The sequence below is a fragment of the Boleophthalmus pectinirostris genome, unplaced genomic scaffold, assembly GCF_026225935.1.
Source record: "Boleophthalmus pectinirostris isolate CB_2022bp ecotype Guang Dong unplaced genomic scaffold, ASM2622593v1 HiC_scaffold_19, whole genome shotgun sequence".
Classification (NCBI taxonomy): domain Eukaryota; kingdom Metazoa; phylum Chordata; class Actinopteri; order Gobiiformes; family Gobiidae; genus Boleophthalmus; species Boleophthalmus pectinirostris.
The window spans coordinates 24,695,385-24,719,721 of NW_026571140.1; the positions used below are offsets into that span (position 1 = coordinate 24,695,385).

At 39.0% G+C, this 24,337-nt stretch overlaps 1 protein-coding gene across 1 annotated transcript in view; it reads left to right on the forward strand.

The window, feature by feature from the left end:
* Positions 1–1,465: 1,465 nt before the first annotated feature.
* The window catches only part of apba2b (amyloid beta (A4) precursor protein-binding, family A, member 2b), a 29,723-nt gene continuing 6,851 nt past the window's right edge, over positions 1,466–24,337 (forward strand). Inside the window, exons 1-7 of the mRNA XM_020938977.2 lie at positions 1,466–1,967; positions 3,617–4,716; positions 8,716–8,793; positions 10,534–10,573; positions 13,539–13,684; positions 19,517–19,552; positions 21,170–21,256. Of these exons, the coding sequence (XP_020794636.2) occupies positions 1,472–1,967; positions 3,617–4,716; positions 8,716–8,793; positions 10,534–10,573; positions 13,539–13,684; positions 19,517–19,552; positions 21,170–21,256 (1,983 nt within the window). The 5' untranslated portion in view covers positions 1,466–1,471. The remainder of the gene's footprint in view (positions 1,968–3,616; positions 4,717–8,715; positions 8,794–10,533; positions 10,574–13,538; positions 13,685–19,516; positions 19,553–21,169; positions 21,257–24,337) is intronic.

Consider the following 24,337-nt stretch of genomic DNA (forward strand, 5'->3'; position numbering starts at 1 on the left):
TGTGGCATAATATTGCATTTTTAATGGGCAAGACATATAGCAATGAAGAAAAATACACAGACAGTCGAAAATAGTAGTGTGCTGGGTACCAAAAATGTGCAAAACTAGCAAGAAACCTCACCTGCAGTACTTTCTTTGTCTGCACTGGTGTATGAATATAGTGTAATTGTGTGTTTGGCTAAGTAGCTGCTGCATACATTACTGTCACTGTGCCCCAGGGCAGCTGTGCTCAGAGTGTACACATAATCAGTGGAATATACTAGTATGATTTAGCCACATAACAATATAACATTCAATAAGGCAAAGCATAACAAGTTTTTAAGGGTGCTGTTTCTGACAGATCATACAAATAATACAAAATTCACTCTGTGAGCTTTAAACCATGTTAGAATGTTGTTACCTCCTCAAAACCAAACCTGGAGTTACATTTTGTTTCATGAAAGTGTTTTCTGTTTAAAAGAAGAACTCAGAATAAATATGCAGGATTTGCGTTAAAGATGTGTGAAAAAACAAACAACTCAGGCATGTTTTAATGAGGAAACATCATTATAACAGATCTGAATATAACCTATTATGTGCCTTTTAACATATAGGGAAAGTAGACCAGTAGTCAAACTCCAACCCAGTTACTCAACTTGCCAAGTTTTCAAAAATATTACTTTGTGATTGAACTTGACTTGTGTTATTGATGTAGCTTGGACGGATGCAGTCTTTTCCTTTTTTGCACTCTACATTATTATGGCCCATGTTGACCATTCTCACCAGGCAACTCCAGGATCAATACAAGTCCTAAATGAGTGATCACCCAAACAGCCCCTGCTCTCACTCTCTGTACTGTACCTGAGAGACGGTGACCTTGGTGTAACTATTGATTCTCAGTTTGGCAGTGCCCTCATTTATTTCAGCCAGGACACTTCGCACACTGCTCTTTCTGTTTATTGTGCTAAAGGTGAAACCATCGAAGTCTGTAGATTCGTTTGCTGCTCACTAACCAGACAAGCATGGGATCTGCTGTCCCTGGTCAAATGCTGGGGTGTGCAAAATAGTGAAAGTAATTTTACCTTTTAGACTGCACAATTAAAAAATGATAATAGATTTGTGATATACTGTATATTTAAAGGTACACTATCTAACTTTTTGGTTGTGGGTCCGTCACCTGCTTGTTTCTACCGACAGATCTGACCTGTAACTTGATCTGGTTTGTTCTCCCTGAAGATAGAAAGGTGTGAAACTGTGAAACTGTGAAACATTTCAGACAAAGAAATAATATCTCCATGGAACAAAGCATTTGACTGACCCTCTACCAGAAAATTTATACAAAAATGTGGTTCTTAGTTTGCTTTAAATGCACAGTAGTTTATATTTTAAATACAATTTCATGACCTTATAAAATACTAAATCTCTGTGTGTTTGTGTGCTTTCTTTAGGCTCAACCTTGTGAAAATGTATGGCCAGTAATAAACCAGCAGTCATGTCTCATCGGAAGAGGCCCGGGTCCAGTGGAGGGACCAGTATGGCCCCTCCTCCTCCTGCTCCTGCACCTGTGTCCTGCCCCGAAGCCCACTCCCCAGAGGCCCTCGATCTGAGAGCACCTGCCCCACGTCAACGCTCTGTCCGCTATCCCAAAGAGTCCCACCACCACCCGCCTCATCCACGGGACCCCAAGCCCCTCCCTCGCTCCTGTAAGGCACAATACACGCCCCCGAAAACACAAGAAGTTATTCACCCCTCCCCTCCTCCCGAAGTGGAGATAGAGCCCACCGTTGAAGAGAGTAGATACAGTAACCCAGTAGAGACTGAAGAAGAGGAGCATAGACCCATAACTCCCCCCACCCCAGAGCCTGAACCAGAGGAGCACCACCACATAGACCCCCACGCAGAGTACAACAATGGCGCAGACAGTCTGGACGATGACTCCAGCTCAGAGTACATGAACAACACTTCAGAGGACGAGGACTATGACGATGGTGCGTATTTATTTTAGCAGTGTTTAAAGGATTATGCTATTTTCTGATCTATGTTATAATGTTGTTTTCTCATCATAAACATACCTGGAGTTGTGTTTTGTTTCATTTACACGTTTATGTCATGTCCATACACCTTCACTAGAGTTATTTGGATACATTTAGACCTGGAATTGCCAATCTTTACTGAACTAAAGGTAAAAGTTAGCTTCTGACTTGAAAACTACCTTTACATGAATCACAAGGTGGAACAGAGCATTTTGATCTTTGGAGATGGATTACTCAAAAATGTGTGAATTAAACAAAACACAACTTCAGGTATGTTTTTGCCGAGGAAACAACACGAGTCGATTTTGTGCAATATAGGACCTTTAAAACTCATTCTGTAATTACCAGTTTGTAGAATAACCTTATTTGAAAGATTACTGTAAATTTTTACATGACCTACTTGTCCCCATGGAGATGTTAATTGCTTTGCCTGGAATGCTCCGTGGTATGACATTAAACATACCCAACTAGCATGTATTCATTACGGGTTAGGGTTTCTATTGCTCAAAGATGCATTAATTCCTTCTGTGAACAGTGGCGACTCTCCACAGATCTGAATTGTAACATGTGATAGATGGGTTTAATCTATACTGTGCAACATTCTAGACAAAGCAGTAATATTTCCATGGAGGTAAGCAGGTGGCAGACCCTTCTCTAGAAATATTACACAGTGCACCTTTAATTACCAAAGTGTAGAAAAATCTTATAATCTTATTTCAAAGATTACTCTAAGTCTCTGATCTTGTTTTAATTGACTTTTTCACAACCTTTCAGAAAGTAGTTCATATATAAACTATTACACTTTAATTGCATATCTCTGAAACAACACATTTGAGATTATCCTTATTTAGCTCTATGTCCCAGCTTTAGTTTTAAGTACTCACCCAATAAAATATCACTTGAGAGTAAAAATAACTTGTTTTTTATACTGTAGCCCAAATATGGCAGAAGTTCAACCAAAATATCAATATTATAGAAAAAGACTGTGGGTGACCTTCACAGTGACACTGCTATTTTTCCCTGAAAAGCAAAACAACAACAAGCAGTAGGTTGATAATACTCAACTTTTGTAATGTCATAAAGGTCAGAAAGTTTGGGAACTATGAAGCAGTACTTAATGATGTTATAGTTAGTTAAAGGTGCACCATGTAACTTTTCTCGTGAAATGGCTACTGTGTTCTTGTCTATATGGAGGTGTTATTGCTTTGCCTGGAATTTTATACTATTTGTTTATGCAGACAAGCAGATGGATGTTTTAATAATTACTTTTGTACTTAACTTTGTGTTTTCACCCATGGTCAAAAAGTGGATATTTAAAAATTGGAAGGCCTCTGCTCCTCCTAGCCAGACTAATTGGATTAATGAATTATTATCCTACTGCACCCCAGAGAAAATACTTCACTCTGTGAGGGGAACACGACTGGACTTCAAAGAGACATGGACACCTCTTTGGACATTTTGACAGGACTGGTCTTGACTAACGTTTGCTGTTTGTGTACCTAGTGTTTTGTGTGGGATGATTTTTGTTTAGTTTTTGTCTATTTTTGTTTTAGTTTGCTTCAATATCAGAATAAAAAAATGGAACTTTGTGTTTTCTCTTTCAGGTCTTGCGGAAGAGGACGAGGGCGTGACATACTACATCCGCTATTGCCCAGAGGATGACAGTTACCTGGAGGGAATGGACTGCAACGGTCAGGGCGAGTGCAACCATTCACAGCCCCACAGCCACAACCACAACAATCACAACCACGAACAAGAGGACTACAGCTCCGATATCCAACCACCCCACCCCGACGAATGCCAGGAGGCTGTGGAGGCATGGGTGGAGGACGGGGAGGGGCAGGAGGGTGAGGCGAGAGAGGAGGAGTGGGTGGAGGAAGATGATGCAGAAGTTCGGGAAGAATGGAGAGAAGAAGAGGCAGAGGTACAAGAAGAGTGGCATGACGGTGACCCCGAGCAGGACCAATGGGAGCAGGGCGATATTGAAGTGCAAGAGGAGTGGAGAGAGGGTGGGCAGGTGCGGCAGGAGCACTGGGAGAGGCACAGAGTACAAGAGGACTGGGGGGATGGGGACGGAGAAGTACGCTGTGAAGTCGTGGAGCAAGATCCCGATGAACAGATTTACAATGGACGCCCCGAACCCATTTTGGACCACCACACCCACCATCACCACATGCATCATCACCAAGAGGGTCTCCACTCAGCGAGAAGGGCAGATGGGGCAGAGGAAGATGAGCCAGAAAGCGAGGAGTACTGCCCCAATGAGGAAGAGGATGAGGAGGAAGATGAAGGACACAGGCGGTCTTACACTGGCGATTACTATGCCCCAGAGGACAATGGGAACTCAGTGCGGGGGTCTCCGTATCGTGGACGTAAGGTGATGGTGGTAGAAGGGGAAACGGGGGAGGAGGCAGAGGAGGACATTGACCAAATAGTGGCGGAGATTAAAATGAGTATGAGCATGGGTAGTTTAAGCAGCAGCACTGATCACAGTCCCGAAGAACTGGCTCAAGACCCTCCACCTGGCAGCTACGCTCACACTAAACCAGAGAGCGCCTCCTACCCCCCGCCCCACCACAGACACGACAGCCGGCCCAAGTCCCTAAACTTACCCTCCATACACCACAACACACCAGATCTACAAAGGGGGGTCAAGGCACACCCTCGCTCACCTGAGGACCGGCAGAGGTGGACACAGGAACAGGTAAGATGGCTTCTCATGTGCTCGGCTTTTTGGCACTGAACTTACTAGCAATCATAGTACAGATAATTACTTTGGATCAGGCTTCACACTTTAAAGGTGCACTGTGTAACATCTCTGGAGGGAGCCCACAACCCGTTTGTCTCTGTCAATGCTTTGGCTTAAATTGTCCACAGTTATAGTATTAAACTTATCTGACTTACATTTATTCAACTCCAGGTGTCATTATTTCTGTGAGTGAGGTTGCCTCTCCACAAATCTAACCTATAATTTGATTTGCAAGTGCAACATTCTAGGCACATTTCCATAGAGACAAGCAGATGACGGGTAGCCTGATTCATCAGTCGTTTTCACTTTGTGGAAACATCTGACCTCCCAGCATTAGGATTTGTTCGCTCGCAAACAGCAAACAAAGCAGAGTGTGAACATGTCTGTCAACGATCACTGTCGTTTCTGCGAGGTGAACTTGTGAATTAAAGGTGCAAAAAAAAAAAATGCTAAATTTGTATTTTATAAAGGAAGTCCCAAGGAGGCTAGCATATGCAGTCTGCTATCGCAACTTGGTTCAGCTCTTCGCTGATTGGCCGGTGCGCGGTCTTCAAATTTCGGGGTTCTTGCAAACCGTCTAGTGTGTTCCGATTCCTGAACTAGTCACTGGAGAGAAATGAAATTGAGGGGAGGCACTAGGTGGCACCAGCCTGGCTAGGTGACGGGCAACAGACATGTTACACAGTGCACCTGTCGAATTAATGTGACTATTACTATTATACTACTATTTAATGAAACTTTTCTGCTTGCATGTGTTTGTCTCCATGGACCATTGTTTTGTCTGGAATGTTCCATTACACATTAAATATCTTGCATTTATTACCTGGTGGTTTACCTAGTGGTCTAACCTAGTTGTATCCATGAAGATAGTTCTTTAATGCCATACTGTGGAACATTCCAAGCAACACTGCAACACCTCCATAGAGACAAACAGATAGCAGACCCTCCACTGAACAAGTTAGTGCAACTTTAGAGGTCTCTAATAGCAGCTTTGAAGGGAAAAGGGAACAAATTAAATATTGAATAATGTATTGTAGTGTTATTACCTAATAGCATAATAAATATTAATGTTTTTCCCTTATGTTAAAACACAAGCTCGAAGATGAAATCCCAGTGGCGCAGTCTACCAACAATACACCATACATTTCACCGCCTCATTATTTTGGATAATTGCATTTGTGGTTATTAGTATTCAATGCAATTTCCCCATGCAACAAGGACACAAGCATAGCTACATTGGTTAATCACTGTTTGACACAGCACATGCTAATTCAATCATGAACATCTGCATATTGTAACATTCTGCGGTGACCTTTCCCTCTAAACGTGATTCAGAAGGCGTTTGTGGTGAGCAGACGTGTTACTCAATACCACACAGTGAAAAGCCTGTAGCACGTCTCCTCCATTTTGTTATAGCACCTCTCCCTTCTCTCCCAAAGAGGCCTGGATCAATGCCCTGTCCTGGAGGGTTCATAAACCGCAGACCCTCTCTTCTGGTGGGTCCCCCGTGGATAGCCCACAGTAAAACACCTGCTCCGGTCTCACGTATTTACTGTTGTAGCTTCTATGTGTCTGAAAAGCAGGTCAAATACAGTCTAGTCACACTCCAGCATCCCAGGACTCCCAGAAAGCTATGTGATCATTTTGTCCTCTTTTTGACCTAGACAGTGATGGCTCTCTTTGCACCACTTTAAAATCATCCCTGAATAATTAAGAAGGAATACAGTCAGGAACACAATATCAATTGTACTGCGATATGAATATTGCGAAAATATGTTTTGACTCAATCACGCTCTTGAACTGTAAAAAACATTAGGTATTACTTTGCCAGCCAACCATACAACAAACTGATTCCAATTACTATCGCTACCATAACTATATAATATATTTTTACTCACTTTTCTTAGTTATTGTTACAAAAAGCTTTATCAGCCTTCAGGTAACAGTAAAACCTCTTATTAGACTAATTCAATACCTCCAATTCTAATTATATTGTTAATATGAAAGTTATGATGATGCCATTTGTTAAATCGAGCTTTATGGTGTTAATGGATTTCTCTGATGCGGCAGTTATTTAGCTGTGAGTGTCTACCTGCTTCACTAAATGTCAAATGATTAAATTAAACACATATTTATTGCAGTTAAAAACATATTTTCTCAATACAGGGAAGATGGTGCTGATAGAACAAATTATGGTGTCTTTTGTATGCATGTATTTAGTCAGCAAGAATCTTATGGTAATTTTCCCCAAGAGATGAGTCAGTGGTTGCAATGTTAAAGAGTTAGCAGAACTCTAAATGTATTCTGCACACAGCGCACATGAGAACAAAGAATAGTCATGCTTATGAATCATCTGTATCTAGTCATTTTTCAGTGATGTTATACGGTTTAGAGCTGACTTGCACTTGAGATCTTGGGTAATGATCTTCTTCCATACCTAGTTTACACTCAGTTTAGACACAATATAGTCCAGTATAGGTCCATTTCAATCTTAGGCAGGATTTAGGTTGGCTATCGTCCATTTCTGATTGCACTTGTAAAGCGAAATATTTCATGAAGTGGTTCCTTACATATTGTTTACAAATGTAGTTAAGAAATAGATAGTAGAGATTGTAGCACTGAAGACTAAAGACAGTAGTTCAGTTAGGTAGAGTGTGTGTCCACTGATCCGAAGGTTGACAGTTCCAGCTCCCGCAGATGTATGCTGTCGTTGTGTCCTTGGGCAATACACTTAACCTACTTTGCCCCTAGTGTCTGCGTGCACTGTTGTATGAATGTGTGTGTGAATGGATGAGTGGCTCCTTGATGTAACGCTCTTTGAGTGCCTTGAAGGTTGAATAGCGCTATATAAAAATGTGATCATTTACCAAGACAGAATAGGTGGATATTTTCTTTAGAGCGATAATACTGGATATACGTAGGGGAATAAAACGTGTGCGGGAATAAAAGTACAGTAATCCGATTGATATCATTTAGACACGGTCAATAGGGAAATGAGACCAATAGTATAGATTTTATCATTAACAAAAAAATGAAAATGCATTACCAGTGGTATGTGTGAGAGAAGAGATGCTCAATGACGAGTTTTATTATATGGATTTTTGACACATTTTGCAAGACATTTAACTAGTAAATGTACGTGTGTGGTCATCTCAAGTTTATTATTATTTACAAACCAAATGTTGCAAATCTCATTAATCTGAGGGGTGTATGTTCCTCAAAGTGCCTATGAATATTGATCATGGCTTTACATTTTACTCGCGGGTTGTAAAGCAGGCCACTCCCATATTTCCGGTAGTTAATTTAATTTCTACTTGTGAAACAGCATGGTATCTTCAAATGACTACCCCTCCTCTATTTCATTAAAGCAACAGGCGGCATATGGGCAGACATCATTTCATCCAGTTATAAAATGGATGGTATATTGAGTAGGATCCAATATGGCAGCCGTCAGTTGGTGTCGTTGCTGTTGTGATGTATGTACTGACATGATGATGAGAAATGACAGGTGATGAGCATGCACCAGATGGCTGTCCTTCATAGGCAGAATAAATGTGTGCATGGCATCTGGATGTAGTTATTATAGGAATTTGCCAATCTCTATTTTAACTATAGGGCTGATTTCAATTTGCAATATTTTGTGCAATTGTATCACCCAAAATTAGGGCTAAGTACCTTTCAGTGTTGTTTAAAGGTACCATATTTATTTGACCTCTCAGGACCCAAAAGCCATCAACATGATCAGAAGATATCAAGAATTTTATTATTATTTTTTTTCGGTACCAGTGTTTGAGTAAATTTTTTTTCACTACCCATGTACCGCTTTTTTTTTTTTTTTTCAATTCTGTACTGGTACCTTTAAACAGTACCTGGCCCTGTGTACTTTGTACTGAACATTATATATTTATTGATCTAATTTACTGTTGTAATATGTTTTTTTGTGGTTTTGTGCAGGTTACTAATGGAGCCGAGCCCAGAAAGCAGCAGCGCTCCGACCTCAATGTTCCTCTGGAGAACAACAACGTGCCGGAGGTAGGACTGTGGCATTTGCACCCACACAATCATTTACATTTATACAGAGGTCATACACGCTTGTTTATGAGTGCGCCCCAGCCCCTCTGCGTGTACCACTGTCTGGGCACTGAGTAATTGTGTAATTACCATCGCGCCTCATGTCCTCTCCTCATGGTGCGATAGCATGGCAGTAAATGAGCTTGCCTGTTTTACAAGGGCCATTTTTCACTGAGATGGGTGCTACAGATGTTTGTACTCTCATCTCCCTTTTTGAATCAGTAATCATTTCAGCTTAAGTTTGAAAATTAGATAAAAATGAAAATGAAATAACTCCTGACTCTCCGTATAGTTTTCTTATCTAAAATGTGTCTGTGGATATTAAAATGGATGAGTAGCACACTGAATTAAGGTGCTTTGTAAATCCCAAATTGCTCTCTGCCAGCTGTTTTGCTGCACTCAGGCTCGTGACTCTTTAAATGTCAAAGTGATTATGTATGAATCATATTTCTTACCACACTATGCTATTTATTTTTGCACTCTCACATAAGCAGGGCTCCCTTGAGAAAGTTCTCTTAACAAGTCTGGAAAACTATAAAAGATGACGAACAACAGAGTATGATGATTATATATTGTAGTGCATTCTCAGCCCAGATGAATGCTTATTTGAATTGAGCAACTCTCGTCTTTAATAAATATAGTGGCAGTAGGAATAGGCAATAATTTATAGTAAGTACATAGACCTGTCATGATAATTACTATTTCGGCTTATCATTCAGTATATTTTTTTTCGGTCAATATTTATCATGTGCACTTTTTTTGTGTACTATTGGGAAATTGCTGGTTATTTTTTTGGCTGTATGATGAGTTCTGAGTACTATAAGATCTCCTAATTATTTATTGCAGCTTCTGGTTGTAAATTTAGAATCATGTTTGTGGTTTAAATCTGACCTTGGGTTATTGTGTCAGTGGCATGAATTTGTTTCAGTATAATTGTTTATTGTCTGAATTTACTTCAACAATGCGGTATATCTCTCTCTAAAATGGGTTATCATGACAGGCCTATAAGTACAGCAGTAATCATTTTATACTACTGCCAAATGATTATAACTTCTTTAGTTTTGTCCATTTCTGTGGTTTCCCACCTCTAACTACTAATATGTTACTGTTTAAAAATCTGATCAAGTATTATGATAGACGCCATCTAAAATAGTGAACAATAAGGCTGTGCACAATTTTGATTGTGATTTCGATTTGTGTGTCAATGATCTCCAAACTCATATAACTGGGTTGAAATAATTAAAGCTTAACAAAGTTTATCAATAATAAAGTGTTTTGTTTTATTTTTGAGAGAGAGAAATGCTGAATAAATGCATCATGTAACAAAAAAAATATTGTTTGAATAATCATGATGTCAATATTGACCAAAATAATCGTGATAATGATTTTTTCCATAATCGAGTAGCCCTACTGAACAATTTCTTAGTTGAATTTATGTGATTCTTGTTCTGGCAGATATAAGGTCCTTACCATTGAGACAAAATATTTAGAGATCTGTGCTTTCAGAATATGTTTAGTAATTATCTCACTGTATGCATTTTCAGTTTGTCTCCTCTTTGTTTAGTACCTATTTTCGTCCACTGCATTCTCCCCCGCGCCCTCATCTGCATTTCCCTAATACGATAAAGATTTATTTGTTGTGTTTCCAAACGCATATGCAAACCTGTATCATTAGCATCTTGTCTCATTTCTATTTTCCAGCCAACCAAGAAAGTCGCCTCCTTCCCCAGCTTTGTCGATGGTAAGTCAATCTGCATTCACACAAAATCAAAACATTTTAATTACATGGCCAGCTTCCAAGAAACCAATGTTTTTTTCCCCCTTCTTTTTGCATCGAGATAACGCCACTACTGCCCAGGCTGTCAGTGTGCTGGTGGGCAGATGCAGTCTAATATAGCGTGAGGATTTAGTCTCTTCGGATCATGACAGCCTGTTGTGTCCCTTGCAGGGTGTTATGGAGTGCACATCTCCATATCACACATACAGATTAATCTCGGGCCAGTCCTCCATTAGCCCAAAGCACTGCAGTCCAACCCAGGCCCTTATCACTTGTGCCCTATCTGCACTGTTTAGCTCAGTTTCTCCACACTGCCCCAGCTCCAGTGATTACAAGACCCTCTCCACCACAGTAACCTCCCTCAGACGAAAGCCTCTCCCGGGCTTGATTGATAGCATGTCCTCTCTGTGTGACTGTGGGCTCCCTATGGCTTTTTCTTATACCATCCACTAACATTCATTAGGGCTGAACATTTGTCTGTTGGAAGTGTGATGATTAGATTTGTGATTCATGTTCTGAAATAAAAATTCATCCAAACACACTCAAGAGCAATAGCTTTTAAGAGAGAACTGAAATATGAACTGCTAAGCCAATAAGAATCACATGCTTTTCAGAACATATTTGTAGTGGTCTAAGCTTATGCCGAACATACACTGTGCAATATTTTCGATTCTGTCACTCAACCTCAGCTCAAACTGTACGACCAAATCACAGGTTTTAAAAGTTCACAGCTCACGATTCATGTTCACACTATACAAACTACTTCAACAGTGCAAAACTGTCACAGGAGGTGACTGGATTTCAAACAGGTTTGATATTCTTGCGACCTACGATTGCCGATTGGGAGATGGTCGTGAGGTATTAATCGATTCTTGTTGCCCCATGTATACTACACGAAACACGACATGCCAAAACTCGTCCCTCTCTCCAAAACAGTGGCACGAGTGAAAAATCAAAAAAGGGCCAAAAATCGCACAGTGTACGCCCGGCTTTAGAGGTTAACCATTGATTGTATGTATAAATGGACATAGCTCGTCCAAATAGAAAGTGAACTTGGGGGTGCTTCCGGCTCCATCGACTCTGGCTCCAATTGACTTTACGTTGAAATATTGTCACCCATCTCTCTGTAACTGCTGCAGTGAGCCTTGTCATTTGTTCATATTAGCCCGCTCTACATGATCCTGGAGTTTTTAGTTTGCTGTTTTGTCTGTAAATAATATTCCTAATATTCCTATTCCTTTTTCTAATATGGACCTGGCTTCAAATTTGCTCCTATAACTGCTAGCCTCATGAGCTTCAGTTGACTGTAGCCAAACACTATGGGTGGCACCTCACTCTCTTAGTCCACATCTTTATATAGCCTATGGGGTTAATACATGCATGTTTTGTACATAATAATATCCCACATAAACTGGATATTTTGTTGTTTGCGATTTGTAATTTCAAATTGCATTCGTGTTTGATTCTCATTAATTGTGTGTCTGTAACATGCCTTTGTGAAGTAAACTTGTGTCGCAATTACTCCCTGTTAATGAATAGCATTGTACAAATTCATGTTTGCATGTCTGTGTATCTACGTATATGCCAACCTTGCAATTAACCAGCCACCACTGCCAAGGATGTACCTCTCATAAGGCATACATCCATATATTCAGTTATGAGATAGGAGCTAGTAATTCACAAAATCAAATGAGAAGTCAAAGAAATAAAAATACATTCTTAAGTCCTACATATTTTTATAAAAGCCAATATAGATTTTTTCATTATATTATATGTAAAAACTCTAGTATTGTGATTTCTTGATGTTGTTTCCTGATTTCCAAGTGAGCAATGAAGCAGAAGCAATCATGTTCCCTATCTCCATATCTCCAGCACTCACTTCCTTTAGACTGACAATACAATAATAGTATAACAGCAGACCTCACAATAGCCTCTTCCCATGTCTCCTCTGTTAATGGCCTCCCTCTGTGTCTTTCTAGCCATAGTCCCAAGACCGCGTGAGCCAGAAGACCTGATTCATGGCATTATCTTTGCTACTAAATACAATGGTTAGTCTATTTGAGAATACCCAACAAAGGGTGGGGGACATATGTAAACTCCACACAGAATGCTGTAAATAGTGCTGGTGGTCTAATACTGCACAGTTATGATTAGCACAACAGATAATTAGTGTAAATGCACTGCTGACAATTTGTATTCACTTGTTCATAATTTTTTGGTAAATTAATAAAAAAGTAACATCACAGTTTAAAACATTATCCCAATAGTATTCGTTAAAATTGTTTTGAATTTTATATTTTTATTTAATTTGCTGATTTTGTTGTTGCAGCCTTAAGATCTCCAACAAATCACTTCATCACACATGTTTCATTTTATTACATTAAAGATGCACTGTATGTAACTATATGTTCTGGTAGAGGGTGCACCACCTGCTTGTATCCATGGAGATGTATCACTTTCCCTGGAGTGTTCCACAGTATGGCATTAAGTATATTAATTTCTGTGGAGAAAAAAAAAACAAGTTACATGTCAGATCTGGAGAGGCGAGCCCAGTCCCTCACAGTAAGAGTGTATGCTTTTCTAGGTATGTTTGAGGAATAAGAATACCTGTAGTCAAATAAATATATTATGTTTATTGTTGTGCTGTGAAACATAAACAAAGCAATTACATCTCCATGGAGACAAGCAGGTGGCTGGCCCCCTGCCAGCAAAGTTACATAGTTCACCTTTAATTTTCTGCTATTACTTTGTTTTTGTTGCACTGAAGCAGAGCAACCCTCTCATAACCACTTCACAATCAGGCTTTGGCTCTCTTTTAGACTGGCTTTAGTGATTAGAAGACCCTCTCCACCACAGTGACCTCAGAGTAGCAAACACCCCTGGTCTCCTTTGTTAATGCTCTCCCCTCTGTCTCTCTTCCTGGCTGCAGTCCCGGGCCCGTGTGAGCCAGAAGACCTGATTGATGGCATTATCTTTGCTGCTAACTACCTTGGCTCCACTCAGCTGCTGTCCGAGAGAAACCCCTCCAAGAACATTCGAATGATGCAGGCCCAGGAGGCGGTCAGCAGGGTCAAGGTATGTCCAAAATAAACGTAAATTACATGCCAAACACAGCAGTTGGTGAGTCACACATCCTTACCTGTTCTGCCCTTAGAATAGCTACGCATTGAAGTACATGAATCAGGCTATTATTTCCCAACCACAGGGCTACATTTATGTGTTTCAGTCTTTAGTCATTCTCTGTTATGTCAAGACTCTGTTAAGTTGTGCCAGATCTTAGTGGTATTTTTTGCTAGTTTGTTGTATGTTTTATTTTTCATTCCCTCTGATCCACAGCTTTTAATACTACAGTGGGTTTGTAAATCACATGTACAGCTTACATAAGGTCTTGATGTTTTATTTTGGTATAGGAAAGTATGGTACAAGTGTTGCAGATATATATTTTTTGATACATATGGGTCTCTGAAAAGGCAGGTAACCTACAAATGCATACTCAATAAATGAAAGAGTTTAGATTTAGTTAGTTTGGTTATTGTTTAGTTTGGGTTATTCATATGTAACTGTTAATTACTGTCCCTAGATTTGATTGCCATTAGGTATTTCAACATTTTGAGTTCCATTTTGTATGAATTTGTATGTCATTGTTGCATCTCCTATATATTTTACTTTCAAACTCAATTCTCTTCTTCAAATATATGCTACTTGAAGAGCCAAATATGTATAATTACAATGGTATAATATGTATAGCCAGTGTTGATTGTTTTGAACCTGCCTTTTTAAATTAAAATATTATCACTACAAACTTTGGCTTAATCAAACTTTATTGATCCACAAGGGAAATTACTCACAGTAGCTCACACATCACAATATAATATAATAACAAAGAGCAAAACTATAAATGGTAATAATAAATTCAAAATAAGTAGCAAAAATAGCAAGAGACTGGTGTCAAAGAAGGCATAATTATATACATGTGCATGTACAAGTAAAAATAAAATATAACAAATATAATATATGTCACCCCATTCTGTTCCCCCTCATGTTGTCATTGTATTTGTCCAAAAATGTTACATGAGTTCCCCAGCAGTGACAAAGATTTACATACACAAATAAATTTTGATCTAAGTGCACTATTTCACTGTAATTTGATTAAGCTCTCTCTGTGGTTAGGGAAGGGATGTGTCTTTGAAGTGGATTTGTGAAGTCTAATGCGTGTGTTACAGTATGAGTCACTGCTCAACATGCACAAAAGCGTGAAGCAGTCAACTTCACTTAACTCAATACATTATTCACAACTTCTGGGTGGCACTTTCGCATTGCTGAAACCTACACATGCATTTTTCATTCATCAGGATTTTATAACAGACATTAAAGGGCCCATACTACACTATTTTCTGATCTACTGTTGTTTCCATATCAAAAAACATACCTGGACTTTTGTTTTGGTTCATTCACACATGTTTGACACACAAACCCTGCCATGTCATGTGGTAATACAGGAAGTGCTCCACTGTGTTCTTTAACTCCAGACACTTTCACCAGAGTCAATTGGATGATTCCAGCCCTGGAATTGCCAATCTGTACTGAATGAAAGGTAAAAGGTAGCTGTTAACTTGAAAACTACTACATGACATCACAGGGTGGAACAGAGCTTTTTGAGCTTTGATACAGACAGACTAATAATAAAGGGTCACTCATACCTGTGTGACTGAAACAAAGGTATGTTTTTGAGGAGGTAACAACATTATAACACGGCTTAAAGCTCACAAGTCAATTTTGTGTAACATAAGATCTTTAAACTACTTCTAGCTTCAAGACTAAAGGCAGAATTGGATTTCAGTGTACACTGCTAGGTGGAGATCCTTCCTGGTGTTTTACTGCTGGGATGTATATGTTTATATGGGATGATGAGAGATGAGGATGGAACATATGCCAGATGGTGCTCCTTTATAGCTGTTGTAAATTAAATAAAATAAGGCAACATCTGGATGCGAAATGTTGTTGTTGCATTATGAAAACTGAAAGTGGTTGAGTAATGTCTGACTGTTACTTGCTGTTTTAAAGGTGCACTATGTATGTAACTTTTTGATTGGGGGTCCCTCACCTGCTTGTTTCTATAGATATGTCACTGCTCTGTCTGGAATCTTCCACAGTATGACATTAAAAAACAGGCATTCTGACTGTGAGCAGGGTCGCCACTTCACAGATCTGGCCTGTAACTTGGAAGATAGAAAGGTTTAATGCTATACTGTGAAGAATTCCAGAAAAATCTATATATCTCCATGGAGAAATTTGACAGATCCTCCACCAGAAAAGTTACACAATGCACCTTTAACCTATCAAAGTGTTATATACATATACTGTACCACATAATATGTCAAAAGACTGAAAATTTTCTTATTGATGATAACAAAAGAATTATAGCCTAATTTGGCAATATTAGTTTTAATGTTTTCCACAAAGCTCACAACATCATAACCCTCATTTATAACTGAATTATGAAAATCTCACAATATTGTTGGCTGTCACTACATCGAATTATAAGCTTATTTGCTTAAATGTATATTTTGATGAAAAAAAAAAAAAAAAACACAGGGAACTTCACAGATCATTATCCTTTGCTCCATTTCTTAAAGAGCCGCTAAACATCTGTGCTAGAGTTAACTATGCTCATGGTCAAAATCTGAAAAATCCAACAAAGTGGGCAGTACTAGGCTGGTTGGGGAGCGTGGGTGGGGTGATGGTGTGGGGCGGGGCTTGACCTATGAGTGACAGCTGGGTGACAGTGAGAGCTGCAATAGTGCACTGCCAATGAAGAGTGACAGCGATGCGAGTTTTGCCACGGAGCGCAGCTTAGTATAGGCGGGGCTAAGAGGAGCTTCTCACGTACCGCCCATAGACCATGAGCTGCCTGTGAGCGGCTGTGCTTGTCACATAATAACCCTACATCTGACTCATTAGCAGTTGTTTGTCTAACCCAGAAATTCAAATGTAGTGGCCGTAGTTGATCCTAAAGTGGACGGTACAGACATGGCTTTTGACCTAAAAGTCAGATTTTTTATAAATATGCACTAAAATGCCTAAATAAGGCCAGGGATAGGTATACACTTCTATTTTAGACCGATTTACACAGTTAATCAATAAAAAAAAAACATGTTTAGTGCAAGTTTTGGTGTTTAGTGGCTTTTTAATTCTTTAGAAGAGGCCAGTAATGATAACAACAAAGCCTTTTTTTCAGTCTTCCTGTTAATGTTATGGGTTTCTGTTTACATCATATATCTCACATTTTGTTCATTTCCTCATAATGAATCTGTAATATGTAAAGTAAAGTATTATTAAAAAAAATATAGACCCTTTAATCCATAAATTTGCCACCTATTGCGTTTAGATAGTAAAACACTGTGTCCTTCTCTACATGCTTTTCTGTCATCATTGTACCTTTCGTCTTTTTGATCTTCACTTGTCTGTTTTCAGTTTATCACATACAATTGAAAAAAGAAAAAAAAAAAAAAAAAAAAACTCCCGACGGAATGAAACCATGGCAACAGCCAGCTCTCACCTTCTTGTTCTTCCTGCATCAAAACAGGTCCTCTGAATAAGAAGCCATGCATTATCCAGTTGATCTGTGCTCCTGTGGTTAAATAAATGCACGCAAAGTAACTCATCTTTGACATTTAAAATAGCTGACTATTGCACACTTGAGACTGGCAACTAAAGTAAAAATTCTAATTGTTATTCTGTAGATATGCAGTTCTACCACTACCATACACACAGCTTTTGATTTTGCAAAACCAAATATTCGGCACCTTTGATTTAATATTTATGCATTCCTCTCCCCATGCACTTTCTATGTGTCATCTCACTGGTTACCTCATCCCTCATAGATCAGTCGAAACTCACAAATGTTTTATGTGTAAACACTCATTGCAAATCTAAAAAAAAAGAGATATTTTACCTTAAGGCTATTTTCTCTGTAGCAGGAAGTTGTAGTTAAATGAACAAAATGTAGCACATAACATTGTTTCAAGATTACATGCCAAGGTCCAGATTCACTAGATAAGGAAAAGAGAAAACTGTTATAGTAGTAGTAGTAAAGCTATAAAACACTCAAGATAAGAATCACCCTCAAAGCAGTTTCTTCCTGCAGTGACATGACCTTGTAATTATTTTGGGAGCACAGTTAAAATCCTTACTGCAGGCTACATCTCTTTCTTTTTGTCCTCAGATCCTTTTGTAAGATCATATACTGGAGAGAAGTACTACTATTAAACCGATGCACTAAGATAATCATTGTCGTATAGGCACTTCCTACAAGAGATTTACTTTGAAATTGTTTTGGTGCACGCAAGTTACAGTTCTCGCTCCAGTAAAGATGCTTAAAGGGCTGATATTACACTGTTTTCTGATCTCTGTTTTAATGTTTCCTCATCAAAAACATACCTGGAGTTGTGTTTTGTTTTGTTCACACATGTTTAACCTGCAAACCCTGAATATTTAGATTGAGTTATTCTTTAAAGCATGGCAACAGACAGGTGAACTGACTAACACAGCTTCATGAAGCTAGAAGTAATTCAAAAACACCTTGCTTTGTACACTGTACAAACAGGAACAATAAAAGTATACCCTTACCTTATAGCAAATTAACAGGTGTGTAGTTTGAAGATAGAACAATGGGTAAGTGTAAGAAGAGAGGAGCTGTTACAGAGAGAGGAACAATTGGCCATGTCCATACAGTCTATGGATTTGACATGTTATTGTGGGATTCTGGTTTACAGTGGTTCACATTTATAAGAAGTGGTACAGCTTCTGTAACTCAAATGCAATAGAAGTTAATGCTGACTAATAATCAACACATATTAGGGATGTAACAATAACTGAAATATCGTTATATCGTATCGTTAAAATTAGTACAATTATATCGTGGACCATCACAATATACTGAATTGCAAGTCTCTTTGCTTAAATTAAGAATTATGGTGCAGTGATAGCTAAAAAATGACACAGGGGACGTCATAGACCATGATCCTTCATCCTTCCTCCAGTGTGGACTACATGAAGAAATACAATTTTTAAGCACTTTTAAGTCTTAGTTCTTTGGATTAAGTCTTGTCAAGGCATTTTAAGAGGAAAAAGGAGCATATTAACAGTTTTGTTTGCCTCGACAAAATATCCCAATAAATATCATACTGTGAGATGTATATCACGAAAACATCGTACTGAGAGATTTGGATAATGTTACATCCCTAATCATGAGCCTTGCCACCATATCGTGAGCTTTCCCACGATATCGCCATAAATATCGTACCATGAGGTTCATGGCGATATCGTATCGTGAGACTTGGATATTGTTACCCCCCTAACACATACCATTAGGGCTGCAGTGCATCACTATCAATATAAGGCAGATAAGCAGACGACTAGTTTTACACCTGATCTGATAACATATATTACATTTAGACTGTAAATATTGAATTGTGTTGTATATCCACTCTGTATTCTGTCAATCACATCAAAACATCAACTGTTTAAAAAGATTCAATAGATCAGGAGTGTAGTATGTGTGTTTGCATGTTGTGGTTTGTTGTGTTGGAACAAGAAAAGCAATTATTCCTGTCTGTAATTGCTGTTTGGATTTGAATCTGATAACCAACGCGGCTGTGCTATCTTTCATACGCACACAAGGACATAATTCATACACACACACACACACACACATTCACACACACTCACACACTCACACTCAGACTCTCTTTCTGCCTGTCTTCTATTTTGGAGATAGTGCAGCTGCAGTTTGGTTTGTAACGTCTCGACCTGCTTTGATTTACCTTATTTTATTCCCTCTTGTCTGTTGTACTCCTGTTTATGCTGACCCCGTCCCTTCGCCCACTACCTCCTGCCCACTGCCAGAGGGTTCAGAAGGCTGCTAAAATCAAGAAAAAGGCGGTGTGTTGTCAACCACTGTGAAATAAAAGCCCCCAGTCTCATCATAGCATTGTGTTACTGTCATTCATGTCCTCGTCTCTCATCTGTTTTGTGTGCTTTACTATTCATTTCAGTAGACCAATAAAAACAACACTTGAAACACGTGATAGCAGTACAAAACCTTTGACAGTTTTTTAAATAATTAAAACACATGGTTTACATCTATTATAATACTTATTCATACATTTTCTGTAATCCCTATTAACATCTCTTGTGCCAATTTAAAGCCTCACCACGTAACTTAGACACATTTTTGGTGCATTAAAAAGCTTAACCAACATGCATCCTTACTGTGAGGAAGCTTGCATCTCCATAAACATGACTCAAACTTTGCCTGGTGGGGGCTTTCTTTTGCTTGTCTCCATGGAAATGCTGTTCCTTTGGTGATTATGATATCCCACAATATGACATGGAAGCAAGGTTTTGACTGTTTTTTTTCCCATGGAATCTTGTAGGTGCCACTTCCACAAAGTTACATGGTGTTGCTTTAATCCATTTAAGATTTTTCTTCTCAGTTCTTACATTGTTCAACAAAACATGCCAACATGGTAAAATGGAAGCATCCAAATTAACTATGAGTCCACTTAAAATCTAAATCCTGTTTTTCTCTGATTTTGAGGTGCTGTAAAACATGTTGTAAAAAAGATATTTTTAGACTTAGACATTTTTCCTGTAGGCATTTTGATGTTGACATATTCTGAATAGTGTGCAGCTCAGTAAAGTCTCTGCTTTATATCCAGTGCTGGAGTCACAGAGCTCTTGTGGCGTGAGAGCCAGCTGGTCGAGGTTTAGCGTAAAGCTGCTTGTTGTTTCTGTGCCAAACTCACCATCACCATCTCATCACTGCCCACTGCACGAATACATGTTTTATTTATGTAACTGCCTCACCTCCGCACACGTCTATGTCCAGCCAACACACTGCATGTAGTAATATCACTGAAGTATACAGTACTGTGCACAAGACTTTTATACAAGGCTATAGACACAGTAAGTTATAAGAGCTTATCTAGTAGTTTGCAATGTTATATTTTTCCTTCTGTAGATATTTGTTTGTAGGGAGTGAATTAAAAAGGGGTTATGCAACTTTTCTGGTGAAGGAAACTTCATGTTATTGGCCAGGGTCAGGAATGTTACAAAGTGTGGCATTAAACCTGTCAGTCTTCATTGAAACAACCAAGTGACATCACCAGGCCTGGTTACTGGTCAGGTCTGTGAATGGGGTACCTCACCTCAAAGTATTTTTGAGCAATAACGTCTGTAATTGAATCATTTCAAGATAGATAGGTTTAATGCCATACTGTGGATCATTCCAGGCAAAGCAGTGTTAACCACAGACACCTACAAGAAAAGTTGCATAATGTATCTTTAAAACAAAACAATGATCTGGATCCACAACAACACTGTGTTTTGGCATTTTCTTGACCTGACCTTTTCAATACTGTATTTTTAGCAATATTGCCATGTTTTACACATTTTACAGTGTTTATTGAGGCTTTTGTTTTGACTGAAGCTTTTGCACAGTACTGTGTATTTTGTATGGCACTAATCTTTCTAACTTTGTCCTAATTGTTTGTGCAGAATGCCGATGGGGACACACAGACCCTTACGGAGGTGGACCTGTTCATTTCCACTCAGAGGATCAAAGTCCTGAACGCAGATACACAGGTGAGAGCCACAACACACAAGTAAATGATTTTAGTTGTATCCACGAGTCGCACAGGTTGAGGTTTTATTAACCACTGACTGAGCTGCACAGCTCCACAAAAACTGCAACACCAAAAATGCTGAAGCAAGCTTAAAACCAGGGAAGAAAAGGGGGTTATTCGTTTTACTTTATCTGATTAGGTGAATGAATTCCTGGGTGTAACTTTACAATGAAGACAAATACAGCTGCAACACATCTCTCAGGACACACAGGTGAAAAGCTATGGCTGCAATAATAGGACATTACAAATACATGCTGTTTTCTTAATTTTGCCTCTCCAAGTTTTACAAGAGAAACTTCTTCTGCTTTATTAAAGCAGCGAAAGTGGTCAGAACTTTAAAGAAGAAATAAAGAAGGATTAAATATATTTATTATACTTAATTCTAATTTCTAACATTTATAACCTTGCCATTGTGCATATCTTGTTTCACATATTGAATCATCAGTTGTCTAAAGTCTGTAGTCTAAGTCTGAAGAGCAAAAAGAGTAGCAAAAAGTATTTAGTCTAAAAAATGTGTTTCTTTGCTGTGGACTACTTGGACAACATATTTGTTTATATTTCTGAAATGAGTAAAAATCACAGTTAACTATGTTGTAGGGACGCCACAAAATTGAGATTTAGCCATTTGGTTTACCCATTTGGCTAGATGACTACCTGCTAACGTAGTTGTCCTTGACCTCATTAGACGACTATAGCTGGCACAGTGCTAGTTTAGAGGAATGTGTCTTCTTGCTGATCTCAAATTATTTTAGATGTCTTGCCTTATAATTCAGTTAAATTCATGTTATTACCACAAGGCTTTTATCCTCTTCCATAGGTGCTTTCAATAGCCCCTGCAGCTTTATAACTTGTCTGTGGACGACCATTTTCACAGGAGGTGATTGAAGTCACTCCGTTTCTTTGCCTTTTTCAAAATGATGAAAATAGCGTTACGCCTCAGAGGCCTTTAAATGTATACGTATGTGGCAGATGATTCATTTGCAATAGTTGAGACGCTGTCAGTTTTTGTGTGTGGGCAGCAGCCTGGCAGGAACTGGTGCTTGGTGCAATGCAGTCTCTCTTTTCGTTCCTTCTCCATCTGGTTTGTGTGCCCTGCCAGTGGTAGAGAAAGAGCCGCCTTTATTCTACATTTTAAAGCGCTCAAGGCAATGTGATTAGGCCCCCTCACTGTGATTCATAAAACAACTGCTGCAGCAAATACATTAGTCTTAGTTTATAAAAGCTGCGGATGTCTTAATGCCATGCACGATGTTAAAGCTTTAACACTGGTTTGAGGGCCAACACAATGTTACATTAAAGGTGCACTGTGTAACTTTTCTCACGCAGGGTCCGTCACCTGCTTCTCTGCATGGAGATAATGTTCCATAGTATGGCACATATTTACCTCTACGGAGACAGCAGGTCAGGAGACACAGGGTCAAATTACATGTCAGATCTGTGGAGAGGCGAGCCCACTAAGAATGCAAGTTATTAGGTCAATAAAAACTCATTTTATTGAATGAATGCAAGATGGATATGTTTAATGCCATACCGGGACATTCCAGACAAAACAATAACAGCTCCATGGAGACAAGCAGGTGGCGGACCCTCCACCAGAAAAGTTACACATTGCACCTTTAACACATAATTTATGGAACAAAGTGCAGACTTCAGCCAAGGCACTTCTATTATAGTTATAAATGTGGCCATAGACTCAAGCTAAAAGTAAAGTTTGTGACAAAATCTAACAGTGAAACGTTTTATTGATTGTGAATGCAGAGAAAGAACTTGGTGCGTCACTGTGTAATGCTGTGGGATGAGGGTGGATTGGCCAGTGTGGTGCTTCCTTTGCTTTGCTGTCTGAAAAAGCTGTTCTAAAGCTGTGCACAGGCTCTGACAGTTCATCCGTGTGAATACTAGCAAAGTACCAAAGGATTTAGAGAGCTAAGGACAAGTTAGATCTGCGGGTAACAGTTTAAAAATGTACTCCTTCCATTTACAGTTTGAAAATCAGGTATCCCAGCTTTAACCAGATGATATTCTTCTGTTGACTGACTGACTGTTGTAGTTGACTAATGTACATTATCAAACAAATACAGACAAATATGACTTAAAGGCAGTAGTGTGGGGTGACTTTTAAGGGTAGGGAAGCAGACTTGGGGTGGACATTAATATTTTGTTGATAACAATTTAATAACTAAATGTTTATACATACTACTTTGCAAATTAATAGATTTATTTTACTGACATAATAAATTCATATATACTGAGCAATTTTGGAGTCAAATTAGAGAGACCTACACCTGCATAATTTATTAATATTTGTATATATTGGACTGTATTTGACACCATGCTTGTTCAAACGGGGCTCACTGTTTGATTAAATGATGGCCTGTATTTTTAACTAGCATCTAATCATTACAAACACAAAGCTACAAAGAATGACTTGTTGCTGAAAGGAAGTTCTTTTTAGACACTTGTGTTGAAAGTTAGCGCTGCTGTTGTCGTCTCGTGCTGCACGTGCACACGTACTAGGAATCGCCCCACATGTCCAATTCCCATGGATGATTATTCAGCGCTGTTTGAGCCGGCTGTGGTCCTCAGTATGCATGCACAAACCTCTAAAACAACCAGCTGGCCTCTTCGGTCAGAGTAGAAAGCTGCGCCCTCAACATGTGCCTCCAGGCCTCTGTAGAAGGGCAAAACAACACAAGTTAATGGGACGCTCAGAACCGCGGTTGTTGCAGTCTGCTCAATGGCCAGTAGAGTGTAGTAAAGGACACTGTGACTACAACCATGTTTCAAACAGACAGAAGTGAGGGGAAAAAGGGATTATTTGGATATAATTTGAAATTATTTAATTTTACTTTTGACACACAATGATTTTTTATTTTATTGTGCAACCACTGCGTGCCTTGATTGCCCTGGCCTCACGCCACTGCTTAAAAATACATTGTGCAGCTTTTCTGGTGGAAGGTCCATCACCTGCTTGTCTCCATGGAGATTTATTGCTTTGCCTGGAATGTTCCATAGTATGACATTAAACAAATCCATCTAGCAT